Source organism: Balaenoptera physalus (genome assembly GCF_965194825.1).
Source record: "Balaenoptera physalus genome assembly, chromosome: 13".
Taxonomy (NCBI): domain Eukaryota; kingdom Metazoa; phylum Chordata; class Mammalia; order Artiodactyla; family Balaenopteridae; genus Balaenoptera; species Balaenoptera physalus.
In genome coordinates this window covers 11,538,868-11,558,659 of record NC_138892.1, presented here as the reverse complement: position 1 = coordinate 11,558,659, position 19,792 = coordinate 11,538,868, and the positions used below count along the sequence as shown (strand labels likewise).

General features: G+C 52.8%; 1 protein-coding gene and 1 long non-coding RNA gene across 6 annotated transcripts in view; one reads left to right on the top strand and one right to left on the bottom strand.

Annotated features, from left to right (window-relative positions):
* Nucleotides 1-17,284, top strand: part of LOC309641119 — a 35,501-nt gene extending 18,217 nt beyond the window's left edge. The window contains exons 2-4 of one of the 3 annotated variants that reach the window (XR_014252528.1): nt 3,292-3,385; nt 15,015-15,206; nt 16,568-17,284. This is a non-coding gene — a long non-coding RNA (uncharacterized lncRNA). Of the gene's footprint in view, nt 1-3,291; nt 3,386-15,014; nt 15,449-16,567 lie in introns of those variants that run through there. The other 2 variants (XR_014252529.1, XR_014252530.1) reach the window with 2 other exon arrangements.
* Nucleotides 923-17,892, bottom strand: PVALB (parvalbumin). 3 transcript variants are annotated; one of them, XM_082420836.1, is made up of 5 exons: nt 17,875-17,892; nt 17,292-17,380; nt 15,457-15,589; nt 14,057-14,166; nt 923-1,139 (listed from the first exon to the last, which is right to left on the bottom strand). In XM_082420836.1, the coding sequence occupies exons 2-5, from the start codon at nt 17,350-17,352 to the stop codon at nt 1,111-1,113; spliced, it is 333 nt and encodes a 110-aa protein (XP_082276962.1). In that variant the 5' UTR covers nt 17,353-17,380; nt 17,875-17,892; the 3' UTR covers nt 923-1,110. The 3 variants fall into 3 exon arrangements, with proteins under 3 accessions (XP_082276962.1, XP_082276963.1, XP_082276961.1); XM_082420837.1 differs by lacking the exon at nt 17,875-17,892 and adding an exon at nt 17,669-17,757 and having other exon boundaries at nt 17,292-17,368; XM_082420835.1 differs by lacking the exon at nt 17,875-17,892 and having other exon boundaries at nt 17,292-17,451.
* Nucleotides 17,893-19,792: the final 1,900 nt, after the last annotated feature.

The following is a 19,792-nucleotide window of genomic DNA, read 5'->3' as shown; positions in this document are numbered from 1 at the left end:
GGGCTCCCATGCTTCAGGTCGCCGTGACTGGTCCAGGGAGGGATGCAGGCTCTGGAGGTGGCTGCGGGGTTGGGGTCCTGGTCCCACCACTTAGTCACAATGTGATCTTGGGTGAACTTGTAACTTCCTGTGCCTCAGTTTCCTCATCTATACAATGGAGAGAATAATAGTCCCCACTTCATAGGGTTGTTGTATAGATGGAATCATGTAAAAAGGCTCAGTGCAGAGTAAGTGCTCAGTAAACATGAGCTACTGGTATTAATAGGGCTAAATTTGGGGCCTTCTGATGGAGTGATTGCAAAAGAGAAGCTCTTTTTTAAAATTTTTAAACTGATATTCTAAATATACACCTTGAGTGGCTGGAGGAATCTTGCCATCAGGAGGGAGAGCCTGCCCGATAATGAATCCAGCACAAAGGAAAGCAGTGCTCAGAGATGGGGAAAGAAGGACTTAATCCTGATGAAATCACTGAAGTTCCTTGATCCAGCTCTTCCTGAAGATCTACCCCTGGACTATTCAGGAACATAACCAAGTCTTTGTTTTTTCTTCCTTTTTTTCTTAAGTTACTTTGAGTTGGGTTTCTATCATTTGCAACAAAAAGAGTATTAATGAGTATCCATCTGTCCATCCATCCATCCATCCATCCAACCATCCACAAGTCCTAGCTGTGTGGGCTTAGACACATCACTTTCTCCAAGACTCAGTTTCTGCACCTGTAAAACAGAGTTTCATCGCCTACCTTATGGGTGGTTTCAAGGATGAATGGGCAACCCACGTGCCAAAGGCCAAGGAGGGGCTCAGTAAATTTCCCTTCCATTTCATCTTTTCTGTCTGTATCCTGCCCCATCCCCATGCAGGTGAGCCTGGAAGGCCAAGGCAGGAGACACACCCCACCAGGCCTGGTTTCTCTCAAGCAGCAGAATCTGATTGGTACAGCCTTTATTGCATCTCCATCATTTTCCAGAAGAATGGTGTCCTTCAAGGGCCACAAGGGACGGGGGTAGTAAAAATAACATAAACAAACTGAACAGAAAGGCAGGAGGGCAGCAAGTGGGGCTGAGATCGGGTGTTTGGGGCAGAGAAGGACAAGACCTGGGCAGTCAGAGCCTCTTAGCTTTCAGCCACCAGAGCAAAGAAGTCTGCAAAAGAAAATGACAGAGGTGAGTCAGAGGTGGTCCGTGCAGCAGAGACCGGCCAGGACCTGACTGCGGCCCCCTCACCCCCCCATTGGTGTTTTCTCTTGATTGTTGAATCTGCTGCAGAAGGGAAAGCTGAAGTGATGGAGCAAGTGAGCGTGGGGATGAATGAATGAATGAGTGAATGAATGAAGTGAGATGCGAAATGATGAGCCTACCATAGCTTTCGCTTCACGATGTCATGTCACCCACAAATTGTTAGTAATAATAACTATAATGATAGTGGTGATGATAGTTTTCTGAATGTTAATCATGTCAGTCCCTTTTCTAAGTGCTTTATGTACAATATCTTATTTGACCCTGGCAATAATCCCATATTGTGCATTTTATCATTATTCCCCTTCCACAAATGAGGAAACTGAGGCTCAGAGTCCAGCAATGTCTATGACGTCACACAGCTAGTAAGAAGCAGAGCCAGGCTTCAGACCCAGGTGTGTCTGACTTCGGACCCTGAGCTCTTTCATAGCCACTTGTCTTAGCCCATGAGGGTCACCAGCAGGATCTAAGAAGATATAGAGTCCCCTTGCCCTGAACTTTCTGATTTAGAAGGTCCGGGGAAAGCGATCTGGTGAGCAGCCAGGAACCACTGTGTGCTCCTCCTCATCTGGGGGACGGAGCCAGACCCTGGAGCCCGTGACCTCAGCTCAGAGGGGTGTGCGCGTCCAGGTGCTCAGAATGAGCTGGGCTCTGAATCCTCATTAATCTTCACAAACACTCAGGGATCTGGGAGTTATTATCCCCATTTTACAGAGGGGAAAACTGAGGCCCAGGGAGGAGAAGTGACTTTTCAGAGTGTCCAGGTTGTAGGTGGCTGAGGATTCAAGCTCTGGGGTCCGGGCCCCTCCGTGTGGGCTTGCCTGCAAGCCACAGTGGCCCCCCCCATCTCCCCAGCAGTGTCTATCTGCTCTGCTTAGCCTTAATATTAATTAAGGAGGTCAGAGACTGGTGTCAGCACCAGGGGTTGATCAGATGTCCCTCTGTTGAATCCAGCTCCACAAAAATGAACAAAGGGATGTCCCAACCAGGTGAGGGGAGACACAGGGGAGCCGGAGATGGTCCCTGCACCCCAGGAGCTTCTGGAAGAAGATGATATCAGGAAATGCTCTGTGCTGCTGGCCTTTTCTCTGAATCTCAATCATGCCGAGGGCATTCGCACCGCAGGATATTTGCACCTGCCGTTCTCACTGCCTGGTACACTTTCCAGGCTGCCTCACAGCCAGCTCCTTCTCACTTACCTGGTCTCAGCTTAAACGTCACCCCTCAAGGGGCCTTCTCTGACCACTCTCAGGGCACAAGCAGTGACCCACCCCTACTGCGATCCTCTTTGCTCTCACCGTTATTTATTATATTCCCAGCACTCACCACTCTCGAAATACTTCTGAGTATATTCTTACTTATTCACTTGCTGTCTGCCTCCCCCATTGGACCATAAGGCTGCAGCCCCCACTAGCTTTGTTCCCTCCATCCCACCTCCTGGCTCCACAGCTGACACCGAGGGGACCACATGTGTTTGTGAAAAGACGTGAGAGGCACAGAGACTTCACAATCACAGGAGAAGAGGTGCCTTCTATTTAAGGGATCAGCAAAACCTTCAGAGGAAAGGTGGCTTCTGATACAGGCCTGTAAGAAGATGCAGAATTCCCACAGGAGAAAGCAGTTGGAGGGGTCAAGGCTCAGAGGGCAGGATGCAATGGGGTGTATTTAGGAAAGACCCAATAGCTGTGCTGGGCTGGCCTCTTGTGTGATAGGACGAGCTCAGCTAAAGAGGCCTGGGCCCCCTAATCTGGCTCTTCCCCTGACGGGCTGTGTGACCTCAGACAAGGCGCCTAGCCTCTCTGAGCCTCACTAGCATTGTCTGTAAAAGGAAGGAAAGTTGGCTTTGCTTCTTGATCCAGAGACAGTCAGAAGAGAAGTGCTGGTGCACAGCAGGCCTCAGCCCGCCTTGGGAACCCCGCTGCACCCCCTTCCATGTCCTCTCACCTGCGGGGCCCTCGTGTGCTGGTTAGAAGGGGTGCTGCTCACTAGCCAGGTCTTCTGAGACCTTTATTTGGAAGATTTATTTTAGGAGAGTCTTCTCTGTTGTTTTTCTCTCCAGGGGACAAGAGAGGACAGAAGGAGTTTGCCACCCTCTCCAATACGTGTCTGTGAGATGCCAGGTCCCCAGCCTGCCAAACACTGGGGGGCGTCAGGTAAGTCACCATCGCCTCTGGAAACGCAGTGTTGTGATGTGGGGACAGCGCAGGTGGGGATCAAGAGCTAGGCTTCGAGGCCCAGCCTGGCCCTATTTGCTGGGAAAGGTCCTCCTCTGGGCATCTGCCTGTGCAGTGAAGGAAGGGGGCGGTAACAATTCCTAGTGAGAGACAAACGAAAAACTGAATGTGAAGTGGCTTCAGAAGGGCCACAAGAGGTATCTGGGGCTCCCCTGAGGTACGTCCCACCCTCCCCAGGCTTAGTATGAAGCACATATTGTAAGAACCTCCCAGTGTAATTTCTTCGATGCACATGGTTACGTAAAACGTTAGCATTAGGAGATGCCGGGCGAGGGGGATATGGAACTCGCTGTACTATTGTTAGACCTCGTCAATAGAGCTAGAAGTATTTAAAAATTACAAAGTGAAAAAACAAAAACCACCCAAACCAACACGTGCTATCATCATGGAAATGACCTGCCACTGACCCCCGCCAGGCGGAGGGCTCCTCACCTTTCTGGGGTTTGACCCGGGAAATGGACACCACTCTCTCCTGTCCCCAAGTAGTCCCTGAGGCCAGGAAAGGCAGGTGGCCTGGATGTAGGGGCCTGGGTATCGACTCAAGGTGGGAGAGGTGAAGGGTTCTCCTGCTGGCCCTGAAAACCCTCAGAATCACTGGCTGAACGATCACAGTGACAGGAATGCAACCCGAACACGAAACATTAAGAATGCCTCTCACGGGCCAGGTGTCAAAGCATCCACTTTCTCAGCCACGAGCTCCTCTGATCCTACAGCACCTCGCTAAGCCAGGTGGTTCTTCTGAGATGTCTTTTATCGTTAGTACTTTGATTAGTATTGCCGATTTTTATAGAATTCAAAATTTCTTATTTTTAAGAATCACTTCCTCCATGGGAGAGACGCTTTTGTCTGCGTTTTACAGATCGGGACACTGAGGCCCAAGAGTCAAGTAGCGTGACCAAGATCACACAGCGGACGTGATTCAAACTTCCCTCTTTACCCTGGAGGTTTCCGACCTACTTTGACCTAGGTCTAGAGTGACACAGGAGCCAGCTCAAATATCACCACCCCCATGACTGTCATATTAGCCGTTTTTTATTACTTCATGGTACTTAGCATGTTAGATCTCTGAGAATGATCTTATTTATGTACGTACTTACTTTTTGTCAGTTTCCCCCTACCAGAACATAAACTCCAGGAGGGCAGGGGGCGCTGTCCATCTTGTTCACCGCTCTCCTAGCAACAGAGCACACCTGGCCCCCAGCAGCTGCCCATAAACAAACGTCAGATGGGTGGACGGATGGAGGGACAGACGGATGAATGGATGGCATGGCTCATGAGTCCTCCTCAGGGTTCAAAAAGTACCGACTTACTGCCTATAATTCAGCCCCGGGAGGTGAGTGGGACGATTCCCATTCTATAGATGGGGAAGTGGAGGCCTGGAGAGGTCAAGTGGCAGGGTCACGCGGAAAAGAAAGGGCAGGGGCAGGAGTTGGCCTGAGGTCCCATGAACACCCCCTACATCAAGGTGGAGAGGCCGTTCCTGATGGCGCTAGCATCCCAGATCGGCTGGAAGCATGAACTCTCTCCAGCTTTAACCTGCCATTTGATCTGGAAAACTGGCCAGAGCCAGTAAAGCCTGTCCTTGGGCACTGAGTTGCTCTGTCCTGGGATAAAGGAGACATGAGTCCGTCCACCAACACCGGCTCATGGAGTGATTGGCAAGAGGGGAAGTTGGTCCTTACCGTTTCCTGACTTCCATCTACCTGCCCCCTCCCCCCAATCCTCACCCTAGAAGTTACGGGTTCTGGGCTGCCCCTCAGCAAAGAGCCTGACCATCACCTTCACACCAGATGGCATTTGGGGCAGTCAGCATGAAGGGGACCAAGGGACACCAACCAAGGGACTCTCCAGCGGCGGAAGGTCAGACGTTTTGGAGCCTGACTATGGGAGAGGTTTTGGACCTGTGGGGTTTTCAAAAGCCTCTAAAAACAGACCCTTGGGATCCACCATGAAGCAGCCGGGTGTCACAGTGGCACATGCCCTGGCTTTTTGAAGAGAACACAGGATTCTAATTTTGTCCACCCAGAACCTGGAGCAGGGCACTTTGGAGACAAATTGAAGGCAGGAGTCACCTCTTTTGTACATTTTGTACACCTCTTGGCGCAGAGCTCAGGAACCAGCCAATTAACTAATGCCCTCCTATCAAAAAAAAGTCCCCTCTAAAACATCTAGGTCTCTCCTGAGAGAAAAACAAATGAGCAAACATACAAAGACCCTGTAAAGTCTAGGTCAAGTGATTTAGCAGTAGGACTCCGGGATGGAGAATGGGCATCAGAGGATGGGGCTCTGGTCTTGGTCCTGCTTTTCACTCGTGTCCCTGGACAAGACATCTCACACTTCCAGGTATCTGTTTTCTTATCTGTGCAGCCTCAGGTCTAGAAGATGCCTTTCTAGCTCTCCTCCGGAGTTTGGAGCAAGGGAGCTGGGAGTCAACCCTCAACTCCCATTTCTTGCTTCTGTGACCTGGGACTAGATACTTCACCTCACTGAGCCTGTTTCCTCATCTGTAAAGTGGGCCTCCTTGGGTTGTTCAGAGGAACCAGCACTAAATCCCTTGTCGCCGGCCTGATGCATAGCCAGCATGCAGCATTTGGTAGCTGTTATTATCAAGATGCTTCTTTGGCTCCAGCCACTTTATTTATTTATTTTTAACATCTTTACTGACGTTTAATTGCTTTACAATGGTGTGTTAGTTTCTGCTTTATAACAAAGTGAATCAGCTATACATATACATATATCCCCATATCTCCTCCCTCTTGCGTCTCCCTCTCACACTCCCTATCCCACCCCTCTAGGTGGTCACAAAGCACCGAGCTGATTTCCCTTTGCTATGTGGCTGCTTCCCACTAGCTATCTATTTCACATTTGGTAGTGTATATATGTCCATGCCACTCTCTCACTTTGTCACAGCTTACCTTTCCCCCTCCCCATGTCCTCAAGCCCATTCTCTACATCTGTGCCTTTATTCCTGTCCTGCCCCTAGGTTCTTCGGAAATTTTTTTTTTTTTAGATTCCATACATATGTGTTAGCATACGGTATTTGTTTTTCTCTTTCTGACTTACTTCACTCTGTATGACAGACTCTAGGTCCATCCACCTCACTACAAATAACTCAATTTCCTTTCTTTTTATGACTGAGTAATATTCCATTGTATATATGTGCCACATCTTCTTTATCCATTCATCTGTCGATGGACACTTAGGTTGTGTCCACGTCCTGGCTATTGTAAATAGAGCTGCAATGAACACTGTGGTGCATGCCTCTTTTTGAATTATGGTTTCCTCAGGGTATATGCCCAGTGGTGGGATTGCTGCTCCAGCCACTTTAAAACCGAGTCCATGAAATGCCTGGCTGCTGCCCGGCGCAGGGGGAGGATGCCACCAATGGCACTGTAACCTTTATTTCTTGGCCTGGTTGTTGCCATCCCCCACCATTTCCTGTCCTGCCTGGCACCTGCCGACAACGTTCCAGTAATCCTGGAGTTGGATCTGAATCTTGTTCCATCACTTTCTGGCTGGGTGGCCTTAGGTCACCACCTGACCTCTCTGAGCTTCAATTTTCTCATGTGTAAAATGGGTATGATAACGTCGACGTGCACAGCTATTGGGAAGACCAGATGAGAAAATACAGAAAGATGCCTGGCACGTAGGAGATGGCTTATAAATGTTAGTTCCTTGGATCTCCTCAGCACAACTGGCACAGGCTGGGGCTTTGAAATAATAACAACAATAGCCACAAAAATCCCAAAACTAAGACAGGAAGATGTAAACAGACAGAGGACACGGGGCGCCCAAAGAGCAAGTTTCTGACACTGTCTATCCCATCCGAGTTAGGATTCTATCCCTAACACGCCTGTCCACGGACACTCAGTCTGTGCCCCTCAGTTTCTGCGTCTGTAAAATGGGGACAATGAGAGTATCTCCTTATACGGCAACAGTGAGGACTACACGAGGTACAGTGGTGCCTGGCACACAGAGGGAGCACAGTTAAATCAAGTCTTACTGTTGAGGTGTGAGGGAGAGTGTTCCTGGGTAGAGGGGGGCGGGGTCCAGAGTCCTTCCTCCTATAAAAATGCAGGTACATCTCTACCTTTGCCAAGGAAGCCTCACCTGAGGCCCCTGGGGCCAGCTCGCTGGTATCTTCATCATCCAATCAGGAAGAGACAAGGGGTGGGGATGGGGATGGGGTGCAGCAGGAAAGGGGCAGAGGATGGGCGGACTCATTCCTCTCCTGTCCCTTAAGAAACTGAAATTAGCCTAATGAGGTTTGTCCCCGTTCCCGGCGCTGTGGGGATTGGACAAAATTAGAAGCTACTGACAGGTGAGAGCATCGCCCGCTGACAGCCCGAGGTGAAAATGAGATGAACTTTGAGTCAGCGCCTGGAAGACTCTCTCCTCCCCTCTGTCGTGATGACCAAGATGAAGGCACCGGCCTCCGGTTTATCACCTCACTTCTAAATAGCTCCCAGGCTCGGTTTCTTATAAACTGGTATTGCAAACAGGGATCGCTTTCCCACCCCAGAGAACGGGGAGGCTAGGTCATTTGGGGTCTAGCTGGATGGCCGCAAAGAGTCGGTAAACAGTCCTGGGGGCACACTCTGTGCCAGGCACCGCCCTGCAAGCTGTCCCATTTCATCCTCGCCAGCTCTCTTATCCCCATTTTACTTACAGGGAAACTGAGGCCGAGAGTCACTCAGCCAGGAAGATTGTAACTCAGGCCTGGCTCGTGGCAGGATGTGTCTCTTTCTCAGAGCTTGGAGTTGAACAGCCCTGGGTTCTTGAATCAAGCTGTAACCTCCAGAGGCAGGAGAGGGATAAATGGAGAAGGAAAGTCTTTCTGCCCTCACTACTGCTCCTTTTCTCAGGAGGGCAGTTATATAAGGAGTGCTGCTTTCCCTCCTTTGGCTAAATCTTATCTAGTGCAGCATAAGGTCGGAAGTTAGGGAGAGTCCACACGGGAATAAAAACGAGCATCTTGCTAAGCACAGAAACCATTTATAACTCGATTGTCCCAGCTCAGCCTGGTGGAGAGAGTGGCAGACTCAGGAGACCTAGGTTCCATTCGGCCAAGGGCTTGCTGTGTGACTTTGGCACTTCATGTCTGCTGGGCCTCACTTTCCACATCTCTCACTGGGGACCACAGACTCTGTCCCCCAGACCATATTGGGCTGGGATGAGGATGTAATGAAATAGGACAAAACACTGCATGATTTGGGGCTCTGCCATCAGGGCTGCGGGCTGGCCCCGATGTGCATATCCTGCCTTGCTTGGAAATCAAACCCCATAGGGGCTGGAGGGTTGGAATTACAGGGAGGCAGGCATGACTCTCCTTTTGTCCCTCTCAGTTTCTTCCCATCTTAGACTCCATTTCATTTCCTTTGAGAGTGGGTATTCCACTATTTCCAAAGGGTTTTGAGGTAGCTTACAAGAGAAAGCACACAAAACAAGAGGAAAGGAACCATTTCCAGAACACTCACAATTCTTGCAACAACCTTTGAAGGTGGTTATTTTTAACCCTGCTTTGGGATGAGGACATGGATGTCCAGAGAGAGGAGAAGCCTTGGCCATTCACACTGCCGGTAGCGGCACTCTACAGGTTGTATTTTCTGCCTGACTTCAGGAGTTTCAGCCCGAGGGCTTACTCCCTCCCTCCTGCCTCCCATGTTAAATATGCTACTTAAGGATAAAAGAGAACAGATTTTTGCCAGAAGGAAGCGGAAAAAGCAAATGCTTTCGGGCATGCGGAAACAACTGCAAGGGTCAGGCAATCATTATGACTAAATTTTTCAGCCACGGAAACAAAAGCAAACCACAGGCTCTTGAGTTGGAACAGGCTTGAAGCACAGGAAACGGGATCTGCCACTGGGATCAGGTTTCAGGGAAACTAACTAGGATTGCGTGCGTGCATGTGTATATGCGGGGTATACAGTTCCTGTCGACAGCATGGCGGGGCAGAGAATGTCGAGGTTTGAAGCAGCGCTCCAATGCTGAGTAGCTGTGTGATCCTGGGCAAGTCACTCCACTTCCCTGAGCCTCAGTTTCCTTGTCTGTACAGTGAGGGCATGTCTTGTGACGCTCTTGTGAGGACGGAAGGAAGTGCCACACGGATGGTACCCGCTATTCCCAGCAGCCTACACGGTCCATGCGGGCAGGTATTGGGTATGGAGAACCCAGGCTGGGGACACATGCAGGGTGGCAGAGGGTCCTGCCTGGACCTCTGAGTCTCAATTTTGGCTCTGCTACTGAGTGACCCTGGGCATGTTTCTTGACCGCTCAGTGCCTCAGTTTCCTCAACTACAAACCGGAAGAGGGATGGCATCTATTTTCTAGGATGATTATAAGGCAGTGGTTCTCAAAGTGTCGTCCCCGGACCATGAGCACCACATGGGAACTTTGTAGAAATGCAAATGCTTGGGCCCCACCCCGGACTTAAGGAATCAGAAACTCTGGGGATGGGGCCCAGCCAGCCATCTGTGTCGTGAAAAGGCGTCCGTGATTCTGATGCCAGGTGCTGTTGGAGACCCGCCGTGGGGAAGGACAGGTACTTGAGAGAGAACCTGCCACTTACTAGTCTCGCCTGTTACTGATCCCTGGGTTTGGGGGCACCTTCCAACTTTGATCACCTTCTCCCTCCTTTTCTGCTTTAAACCCCCCCTTTACCAGCTCTACACCAGGCTTTCAAGGGGGGCCATCGAGAATCAATCTACCACATCTATAGAAGTCTTTGAGCTTCCTGGAAGTAGTTGCCCAGAAGTGGGAAAGCAAAGGGGTATTATTGGAACTTTGTCTTTCTACCCACTCCCAACAACCTGTGATCCTAAAGGACCTGGTAAATATCACTCACCTTCAGAAGGGCAAGCAGCTAGAGACGGAGGCAGTATCCCTGGTTCTAGAATCCCCTAGCACCTGCAAGCCCCAGCCCAAGTGGGTCTCCACCCTCAGCCTGTGGACCTCTCCCTATACACCATACTTCCTCATCATTGCACCCCCAGAACTGGACACATTCATTCATCAAACTTTTCTTGTGCCCCTCCTATGTGCCAGGCCCTATTCTAGGTGCTGGGGTCAGAGCTGAACAAAACAAAGTTCCTGCCCTTGTGGACATGACATCCAACCCAGTGGGAGAGAGAGAAGCAAGCCATAAGTCAATAAATAAAATCATCTACAGTAGATGCTCTTTGACTTTGAATGAATGGATGAATGAATGAAGCAGGCAGCACAGGGCATGTGCTTTGGATCTGGACAGACCTGAACTCAGAGCTTGACCTTGTTTCTTCCTAGGCAAACTCTTAGCCTCTCTGAGACTCAGTGTCCTCATCTGTAAAATGGGGATAGTAATAGTATCCTCAAAGAAGCTGGGAAGATTAAATGAGTAAAACGCTAAGCACAGTGCCTGGCACACAGAGGACTCCATGAAGTTAGATGTCATTGCTATCGTTATTCAAGGTCACAGAGCTGAGCCTAGCTGCCAACCTGGCCCTCTGTCTAGAGGTGTATGCACTGGGGCACCTGGAGAGTCCCAGGGCTGGAAGGGACCCCGGTGATCAGCCAGCGATCTGACCCCTGATTTTAAAGAGCGGGCAGCTGAAGGTCAGAGAAGTTCTGTGACTTGTCCCAAGTCCTACCGGGAGTTGAAGGCATCCTCCGGCTGGTGGACAGGCCTCAGCCTCTTTGGCCTTTAGCGGGAGTGGGCAGCAAAGCAGAGAGTCTAAAATAGGAAGTTCTGGGCCCACGAAGGGCTCTTCTTCCCATCCCGCTGTTTATTAGGCACCATCACACCCATCCTTCCTGTCGCCCTCCGGATAAAGTAGTGTGTTTTGGGGGCGGAAGCGGGGAGGGGGCGTGTCTGCATCTTCCCACCTCAAAAGCATGAGGTGTGGGCCCCCCTGCCTCGGGTGATCTGTTCTTATTGCCCATTTCATCTCTTGCCCCCCTGTTTTGTTCTGCCCTGATTTCCAGACTTTCACCAGGTTGGCCTGAGCCTGGACTGTGCTGGCAGACAGACCTGGGTTTGAATCCATGTCACCTTGGGCACCGGAGCTGCTCCTTCTGCATCTGCATCTATGTCCTTTGTCATCCTAAGTTCAAATGAGGTGACACGTGTGCAGAGTCCAGCATCGGGCTGGGTGCACGTTCCTCACCCTGCTAATAATTCTCTCTCCCCTCCCACCCTCAGCAAACCAACCTTCTTGCCCCTTTCTAAACATGCCCTAAACTTCCCAGCCTTAGTGCCTTTGTTGATTGATACCAAGGCCTCGCCTGGACCTCCCTCCACTTGCCCTCCTGGCCTGTGGCAGCCCTGCCTGTGGTCTCCAGATCCGCACAAGTGCCCACTGTCTCCCTCTCTGAAGAGCTCGTCTGCACCTCCTGGCCTCTGCCTGGTATTACTGTGTGTTTGTGTATAAATCCTAGAGCTGTAAACATCATGCAGGTAGAATAGAAATAGTGTTGCAGCCGCTGTTTACTGAGCACTTACTGTGCGCTGGGCACTGCACTTAACACTGCCATACATTGTGTCACGGAATCCTCACAAAATCCCAGTGAGCTCAGGGGCACCCGGCCAAGAAGTGGTGCCTCTGAGGGTTGGGTCTAATTCCACTTTGCTTCCCCCACTGCCCAGCACAGGGTTGCTACTCAGTAAATATCTGTTGGGTCTGATGGAAGAGTTGAGTTAGTGCTTTAAGATGTGAGTTGGGCAGTTAGGGAGGCAGGGAAGCAGGCCAGGATCTGGCCTGGTTTTCCTTCACCCTGTAGGTTGCTTCTGAGCTGTAGCATATTGGCTGCAAATAAAAATGGGAGGGAGGTCTAAATGCCTAAGCTGGGGTCACGGGGGGAACCGAGCTCGGGGTGGAACTGTCCGATAAGTGACTTAGTGAGGATGGGGGTGTGGGAGAGACACGCCTCTCGCTGGAATCACCTAGACCAGCCACCCATTTCCCTTCAGCGCCCTCTGCTTCACCTCCTTTAAAACCACCTCCCTCTTTCCCAGCCACAAGAAGGGCAGCTGGCATCAGGAGGTCAGGCGGCTCATTGCATCTAACCTTTCTAGAGTTTCTCCATTCTCATTTCTGGCATAAAAATTTAATAAACTATGCCCACGTTCAGACTCCTTGTACATTTCCCAAGGCAATTTTGTGTCGGCAGACGCTTAATTTTCACAACGAGCCCAAGCAGGTCTTAGGATAAAACGGTGCACCCCGTTTGTCAGACACTGGAACCTAGGTATGGAGAGGTGATGGTCAAGGTCACAGCTGGTGAAGAGCAGAGAGCAAGTAGGGCATAGGGGGCTGGACTTCACACTCAAGCTACAGACATTTATTAAGTGCCTGCTTTGGGTTGGGTATGGGCTAGACACTGGGGATACAAGGATGAATACAACCTAGCTCCTGTTAAAAAAGTAGTTAACAAACATGTATACAGCAATTCTTCTGTGCCACTGTTCTACACACGTCACACATTAACAAATGTAATCCTCTGACAATCCTATGAGATAAGAACTATCGTTATCCTCAGTTCAGAGACGAGAAAACTGAGGCCCAGAGTAGTTACTTGAATCGCCCCAAATCACACAGCTAGCAAGTGGCTGGGCTGGGCTTTGAACCCAGACAGCACGGGCCCAGAGGCCGAGCACCTACACATAGTCTTCTCTTAAATTGGCAGAAAGGACCATCACGAGGACCAGCACTGATATGGCATAGAATATTGGACAGAGATATTCAGAACTGGTTCTAAATCCCCGCTCCCCCACGTATGTGCTAGATCTTTGAACAGGCCAAGCACCTGCAACCTCACTTTGCCCATCTGCAAAATGGATATGATTCCCAAGGATGTTGTGCTGCTAAGAAAGATAATGATGCTGGGATGTGAATGCTGGTTAGATCTGAATGGAGAAGGATGTGGGACGGTGGACCGCCAGCCCCTCGTCTGTTCTGAAAGCAAAGCTTGAAAAGCAAGGTCAGGCCAGATGTTCCTTTTCCTAATTCCCAGCTCATCCCTGGCTGGCTGTTTTTTCCTGGCTGTCGTGCAATTCTGAAATGGTATATTTGGGTGAAGCCAAAATAGGTTTTGAGGCGAAGTTACAGGACACCCAGGACAAGATGCTGAGGAGGATAGGAGATAATGAATTTCCATTCCTGGAATCTGAGAATGTGAGAGTCAGTAGGGTCCTGGGGGATCAGTTGGCCTCATTTCCTTGGGTTACAGATGGGAGACTGAGGCCCAGAGCAGGAGAGAGACTGCCCAAAGTCACATAGCCAGTTTGGGCAAAGCTGGGACCAGAGCTCAGGCAAAAGTACAGACAAAGTTCAGGAAAAATCCCAAATTCTCCTGGATTCCTTACACAGCAGGGAGAAAAAAAAGAATCTATTCCTTTTGGGTTATTCAAATCTAGAAAAAAATATACCAGTTTTTTCTTTGCCTGGCTTATATGAGAGAGCTCTCAGACCTAATGGATTGGCTTTTTTCTTCTAATCTTGGGGAGTGGGGGACCCCCCCTCCTTCTCCCCTTCCCATGGTGGAGGGACATAGCTCTGAGCCTTTAGCATCCAAACATCCTGAGATCCACCACATGCCCAGGTCATGGCTACTCACCATCGACCCCAATCTTTTCATTCCCCTCCTTGTCTCCAGCAGCCAGCAGTGTCTTGATTTCTTTAGCAGATAGGTCTCTGGCATCTGGGGAGAAGGCTTTCAGAATGGTTCTGGAGGAGGAAAGGGAGAAAGTGGGGAGGGAGTCAGGCCAGGGTCGCCTTGCAGGAGCACCGTGTGGATGGTGGGCTGGCGTCTGCACCGGGGAAGCAGGCGGCTGGGACAGGGGGCGAGCAGCGAGCATGCGTGCAGTTGTGCTGGGCCAGGTAGCCCCACCATGGCTATGCTTCGCGGGTAGGTGTGCAGGGAAGGACAGGCTGTCCTCTGTGAAGGGTTGCCCTCACTTCAGCCAGGGCACCTACATTTGTTTATTTATTCAGCCAACACAATAAACACAGAAGTGTCTTCTCTGTGCCACGGTCATGCTGGAAACGGGGGGCACAAAGGTGGTCTTAGGAAGCCACCTGAAAAAACAGGGAGGAGGCCGTGTACTCTGGGAGAGACCACACAGTGTGATGGATGCAATGATGGGGAGGTGGAGAGCAGTGCTTGAAGGATGCATACATTCACCTGGGGGTGAGGGGAAGAGTCAGGAGAGGCTTCCTGGAGAAGGTGATGTCTGGAGGATAGGTAGAAGGCAGCATCTGTGTGTGCGCGTGCGTGTGTGTGCACATTGGGCATGGGAGGGTGGAGGAGAAGGTTCTAGACAAAGGTTACCCTTGTGGGATGGTTTAGGGGAGACACAGGATGGATGGGGAAGTCCCTACTGGAAAAGCCCCTCTCCGCACCCTCTCCCTTCTCTTTCTGACAAAATTCGAGGCAGTCTTGGCCAGAGTGTTACAGAAAGCACAGCAGGGTTGGCAGATATGGGCCGGGTGGCCAAGAGGGTGATGGTGGGAGGTTTTTTTGCTGATGTCATCTTGCATTTTCCTAGTCATAACCTCCTCTGTCTTGCTCCTAGGACTCCTGAACCCCCAAAGCTGGTTCTGCGTCCCTGACTTGCCCAGAAACTGTTCTAGCTGCTGGTACAGAAGGGTAAGGGTCTGCAGGATGGTAGAAGTTGCCTTTTAGAGGAATGAAAATCAATGAAATACTCAAGGGAGCGCTCTCTGTCTTGCCTATGGTGCTAGGCAACGAGAAAAGCCGCCTCTTGGTTGGTATTCAATTATTAAGTAGCATCATTGCATTAGCAATATTAAGTGGCTATCATTTAATCTCATTAGTTGCACTTTGTGCTGAGGATTTTATTTTCCGGAAGCAACAGCGATCAGGCACGGACGGTTGTTTTCTGTGAAGCGTGCAGAGAGGCGGGCAGATGAACAGGAACTCCGAAGCAAGAGCCCCCGCCCCCAGCCCCTCCCCCAGAGCCGCAGGCTGGGCAGCCCCTGCAGGCCTCAGTTTACCCCAGCTCCTTCTCATCGATGAAGCCATTCTTGTCTTTATCCAGGATGTGGAATACCTTCTTCACGTCATCCGGGCTCTTTTTCTTCAGTCCGACCATTTGGAAGAACTTTTTGTAGTCGAAGGAGTCGACAGCTGTTGGGGGGTGGAGAGAGGGGGTGAAAATAAGGGCAGACAAAGGGCCTGGGGAAGGGTGGGAGAATGTGGGTGTCACAGTATTTTGATTGCCTCCGCAGGGCCAGTCCTGTGGGATGGAGGAGGCACACCTCCGCAGGAGGGCTGAGGGAGCCCAGGCCAGGCGAGGGGGCTTGGCCCAAGGTCGCACAGTGGCAGAGGTGGCCTTCCACCCAGATCACCCTGGCTCTCCAACCGGACCCCATCCTCCACTGTACCCTTCACTAATGGTGGGGGTAGCATTTGAAGGCAGAGGGGCTTCCTGGTTTCCATGAAGCCTTTTGGGTGGCGGATGAGTCGGGGTGGGCAGGGGAATTGGAGGCGCTGTGAACATGATGTGTGTATGCTGCAGGGGAGAAGGGAGGGTCGACCTTTTTCTTGGTCATAGATTGTGTCGCCAGAAAATCAACACAGAGAGGACAAGTTTCTCTCAAGGTCACACAGTAGGAGGAGGAAGGGGAGGACCCAGAAGTCCCGGCTTTGCTGCAGAAATCCATTCTGGTGGGAATGGGGGCGGGTGTTGGAAGGCTCCCCAAGAATTCCCAGTTAGGTTTCTTCTCAGAGGGAGCAAGATGGGTCAAGGAGAAGAGGGTGGGCTATCGCAGTGCCCTGGGAGGGTGGCTTCCCAGAGTTTCTTCATGCCCAGGGGAGGGGTAGCCAAGAGAAAGGAAATGGGAGCCCTCCTCCAATTTTCTATGTCCCGAGCTCCTTTTTAAGGACACCTGAGAAAGGAAACTTTAGACCAAGTAACTAATGTGTGTGTGTGGGACGGGGGTGGCGGGGTAGGGGCGATCCCACGAAGACTCACTGTTCCCTCCCTGGGCTGGAGGGGAGGAAAGCTGCTCTGTCCACCTCAGACACTAGACGGGGGAGGGGTGGAGAGGGCAGGGACAAGATCCGGAGGTGACCCCCCTGCTAATTCCTCTGCTGTCCTGCCAGGTGACCTTGGGCAAGTTTCTAGCCCTCTCCCTGCCTCAGGTTCCCCATCTGGGTGACAGGAGGGAGAAGGAAGGTAAGCAGCTAAGCGCTCAAGTCCAGGGCAGCTCGGAGACATGAGACTGCCGGCTCCCCTCCCTCGGTGCCTGAGGAGGCTGGAAGTTGCAAGCGCGGAGAATGCTCCTCGCAGGGCTGAGCAGAGCGGAGCGCCAGCTACGGGAAGGTCACCTCGCTCCCTCGCAGATCCGTTGCGGGGGGCGCTGAGCTCTGAGCCCCGGAGAAGGGGCTTGGACATTCAGGGAGCCAAGAAAGAGGCCTGTCTGGAAAGGCGTCTCGTGGAGCGAAGCATGCGCCTATAGCCCCCTCCAAGTGCCTTGCAAAGGAAGCCCCGAGCGCCCACAAGGACCCAGATGTGCAGCTTTCCACCCCTGTCTTCGCCCTTGGTCCGGGACCCGGGTCCTCGCAGCGTGGCCATCCGGCCTTTGGCGCCCGAGAGTTTCGGTTGTCCGGCAGGGCGCACGGCCTCCCCGCCCTCTCCCTGTGCCAAGTCCGGCCCCGGACAGAGTTTGGGAAATGCTGTGGACCCCCTCCACGCTCCACCAGCGCCCCGCGGGATGCGTGGGCAGAGAAGCGCTGGGGAAGACTGGCCGGCCGCGGGACCCACGGGGTGCAGGGGCCAGGGTGGTGGATGAGGGGAGAGGGATGCGGAGGGGAGCGCACTGCTCACCGGTAAAGGCCCCCACTGCCTTCGTGATGTCCTCAGCGTTGAGAAAGTCTGTCATCGACATCCTGCAACTGTTTGAGCTGGCAGAGCAACTGCGAAAAGATTAAAAAGTGCTTTTCTCATCGTTTCTGCTCATATGACCTGCGCTGCAGTGCCGCGCGCCGGGCGCACGCCCGCCGGCCTGGCGCAGAGCCAGGGGGCGCGGGGCTCCGCGCGCGGCCAGAGCAGCTCAGTTCAGCCGCGCCGCCGAGCTGCGCGGGCCGGGCCGGCGGGCTGGTGAGCCGTCGCTCTGCCGCTGCCGCCCCGCCCCACCGGGGGGCCTTGGGATCCCAGGCGCTGCGGCCAGGGCGCCAGGGGAAGGGGCAACCTCTGGAATTGACCGGGCGCCCGCGTCCCCAGCCAGGTCTGGAGGGTTCTCCTGCCGTCAAGGGCACGCAGGAGGCGCCGTCCTGGTGCGGCGCAGGGTCTCGGATCCGCGCACCTCCGAGATGTCCCGCCGCTTCCGGGAGGATACCGGACTGGCAGGGGCCAGGCCTACACCCTCGTGGGCCCCTTGACCCTGCTCCCATTCTCCCTCCACTCCTACCTCGGCCTCCGCTCTGTCTGTCCTGGATGCAAATTTATGCTGCAAAATCTGAGCGCTGAGGTCTGGATACCTGACCCACTGGAGGGGGTGGCACGGGTAGGCCGGTGCTGCTGGGGCCCTCTGCGGGTGCCCCGTCCCACATCTGGCCAGGGGAGCACACACGGAAACCGAATTTTTTTTTTCCGTAGTCTGACTTTTCAAAGAACCCTTCTCAGATCCCCACTAACTACTTGCTTTCCTGGTCTCCTGAGCCAAGGAGTATAGTGCAGGACCAGACTCCTGCCCCCATAAACCACTGGGGGTGGGGGGGAGGGAGAGGCTACTTGGAGTCTCTGTACACCCTCCCCCCACTTGGAGACCAGAAGGCCTATGCTTGGGGAGAGGGTGGCACCCTCGACTACACTTTCTAGACAAACGAAGCAGGTTTTATGGCCTGGACTTCATTTCTGGGAAATGTGACACTTCCTAATCTTTATGCAGCCAGAGACCAGTTGCATTCTTTCCCCCGGTCTCCAAAGGATTCAGGCTGCAACCAGCTGTCTCGAAAGTGTGCAGAGCACTGGACAGGGAGTCAGGAGGCCTGGGTTCTAGATCTGGGGCTGCACGATGTCCCCATGTGACCTTGGGTTGTGACCTTCCCCATCTCTGGGCCTCAGTCTCCCTCCGCTGTGTTGATGGTATGGGAGGTCCCTTGTGGCGGGATCTTGAGACTCCAACTTAAGGTGTGGGCAGGTGTGGGTGGGCTCAGATGGTGGTCCTTGATGGGGGCGCTGGGGAGAGCAGCCCAGCTGCCGTGTAGCTCAAGTTCCCTCGCACTCGCTGCTGTCAACACTGTGTCCCTCAGCTCGGCCCTGGACGGCTGCCCTTCCTGGAAACCTTAGGATGCTGCTGGCCCCAGCTGGCCCCCTCCCTGTGAGTCAGCTCCTTCAGGTGACAGCCCACCAGCTGGCTTCCAAGGCGCCGGGGCTGCGGCTCCCAACCTGATCTCTTGCAGCGTGAGGCCTTCCCCGGACCCGTCAGCTGCCCCTGCTGCCCCTGCCCCCAGCTGGGCTGTTAACTTGGAGATGCTGGGCTTCTGTGCTATCATTTCAACCCACAGGCTCAGCTCACTCCAGGGACCTAGTTGGAGAATCTGCTTCCCCAGCTGAAGGATCCTTATGCTCTGCTAGTGGGGAAGCTGAGGCCAGAGAGAGTCAGTGAATGGCCTAAAAACACACAGCAAGGCAGTGGCTCAGAGAGGCCCGGGTGTGCTAACTTCAAGTTCAGCGACCCCCTCCATGGAGCTCCTCCAGTGCTCAGGACCCAGCCTAGTCAAGTCCCACATGTCTGAGCCATGAGAGACCGGCTCCTGCAGAGTCCCCAAACAGTGACCGCTGTGGCAGAGGCTGGAACATCAATAGAGGCCCCATCCTTCTCCCTCCTTCCTCCATCTCTTCCTGCTGCAGAGGCTTCCTATCAACTTGACACCGTCTCTGGGCTGAAGTCCACCCAGCCAGAACATCAGAGGATGTCATTAGGTCAGCCCATCAGCCCTCCGTACCCCTTCCTCCTGCCTCCCCTGCCCAGGCAGGGGCCTCCTCACCTGAACCCACAGATGTCTGGCTCCACCCCTCTCGTTCTATAGGTGGGGAACCCGAGACTTAGCCAGGGGGAGGGATTTGCTTCAGGTCACACCAGGAGTTAGGATGGAGACCCCAGGAATTGTACTCTCAGCCCTAGACTCCACAGCCGCCCACCCCCACCCCAGCCTGTGTTACTGGGGGAAGGGGACGTGTGGCTGTCCTTTCCAGCTGGCCTCCTCCCCCCTGCATACCTCCATCCTCCTCCAGCCCCGGTAGCTGCCACTCACCTCAGGTGGCGGTGGAGGGCTGGAAGCTGCGCTGAAGGGCTGGCCCAGTAGGAGGTCCCGTCAGGAAGT

Excerpts from the sequence above, each read along its gene's own strand:
- PVALB (XM_082420836.1), bottom strand. The coding sequence starts at position 17,352 with ATGTCGATGACAGACTTTCTCAACGCTGAGGACATCACGAAGGCAGTG. Across the intron at positions 15,590-17,291 it reads GGCAGTGGGGGCCTTTACCG|CTGTCGACTCCTTCGACTAC; the intron begins GTGAGCAGTGCG and ends ACCCCCCAACAG. Across the intron at positions 1,140-14,056 it reads TGAAAAGATTGGGGTCGATG|ACTTCTTTGCTCTGGTGGCT; the intron begins GTGAGTAGCCAT and ends TTTCTTTTGCAG.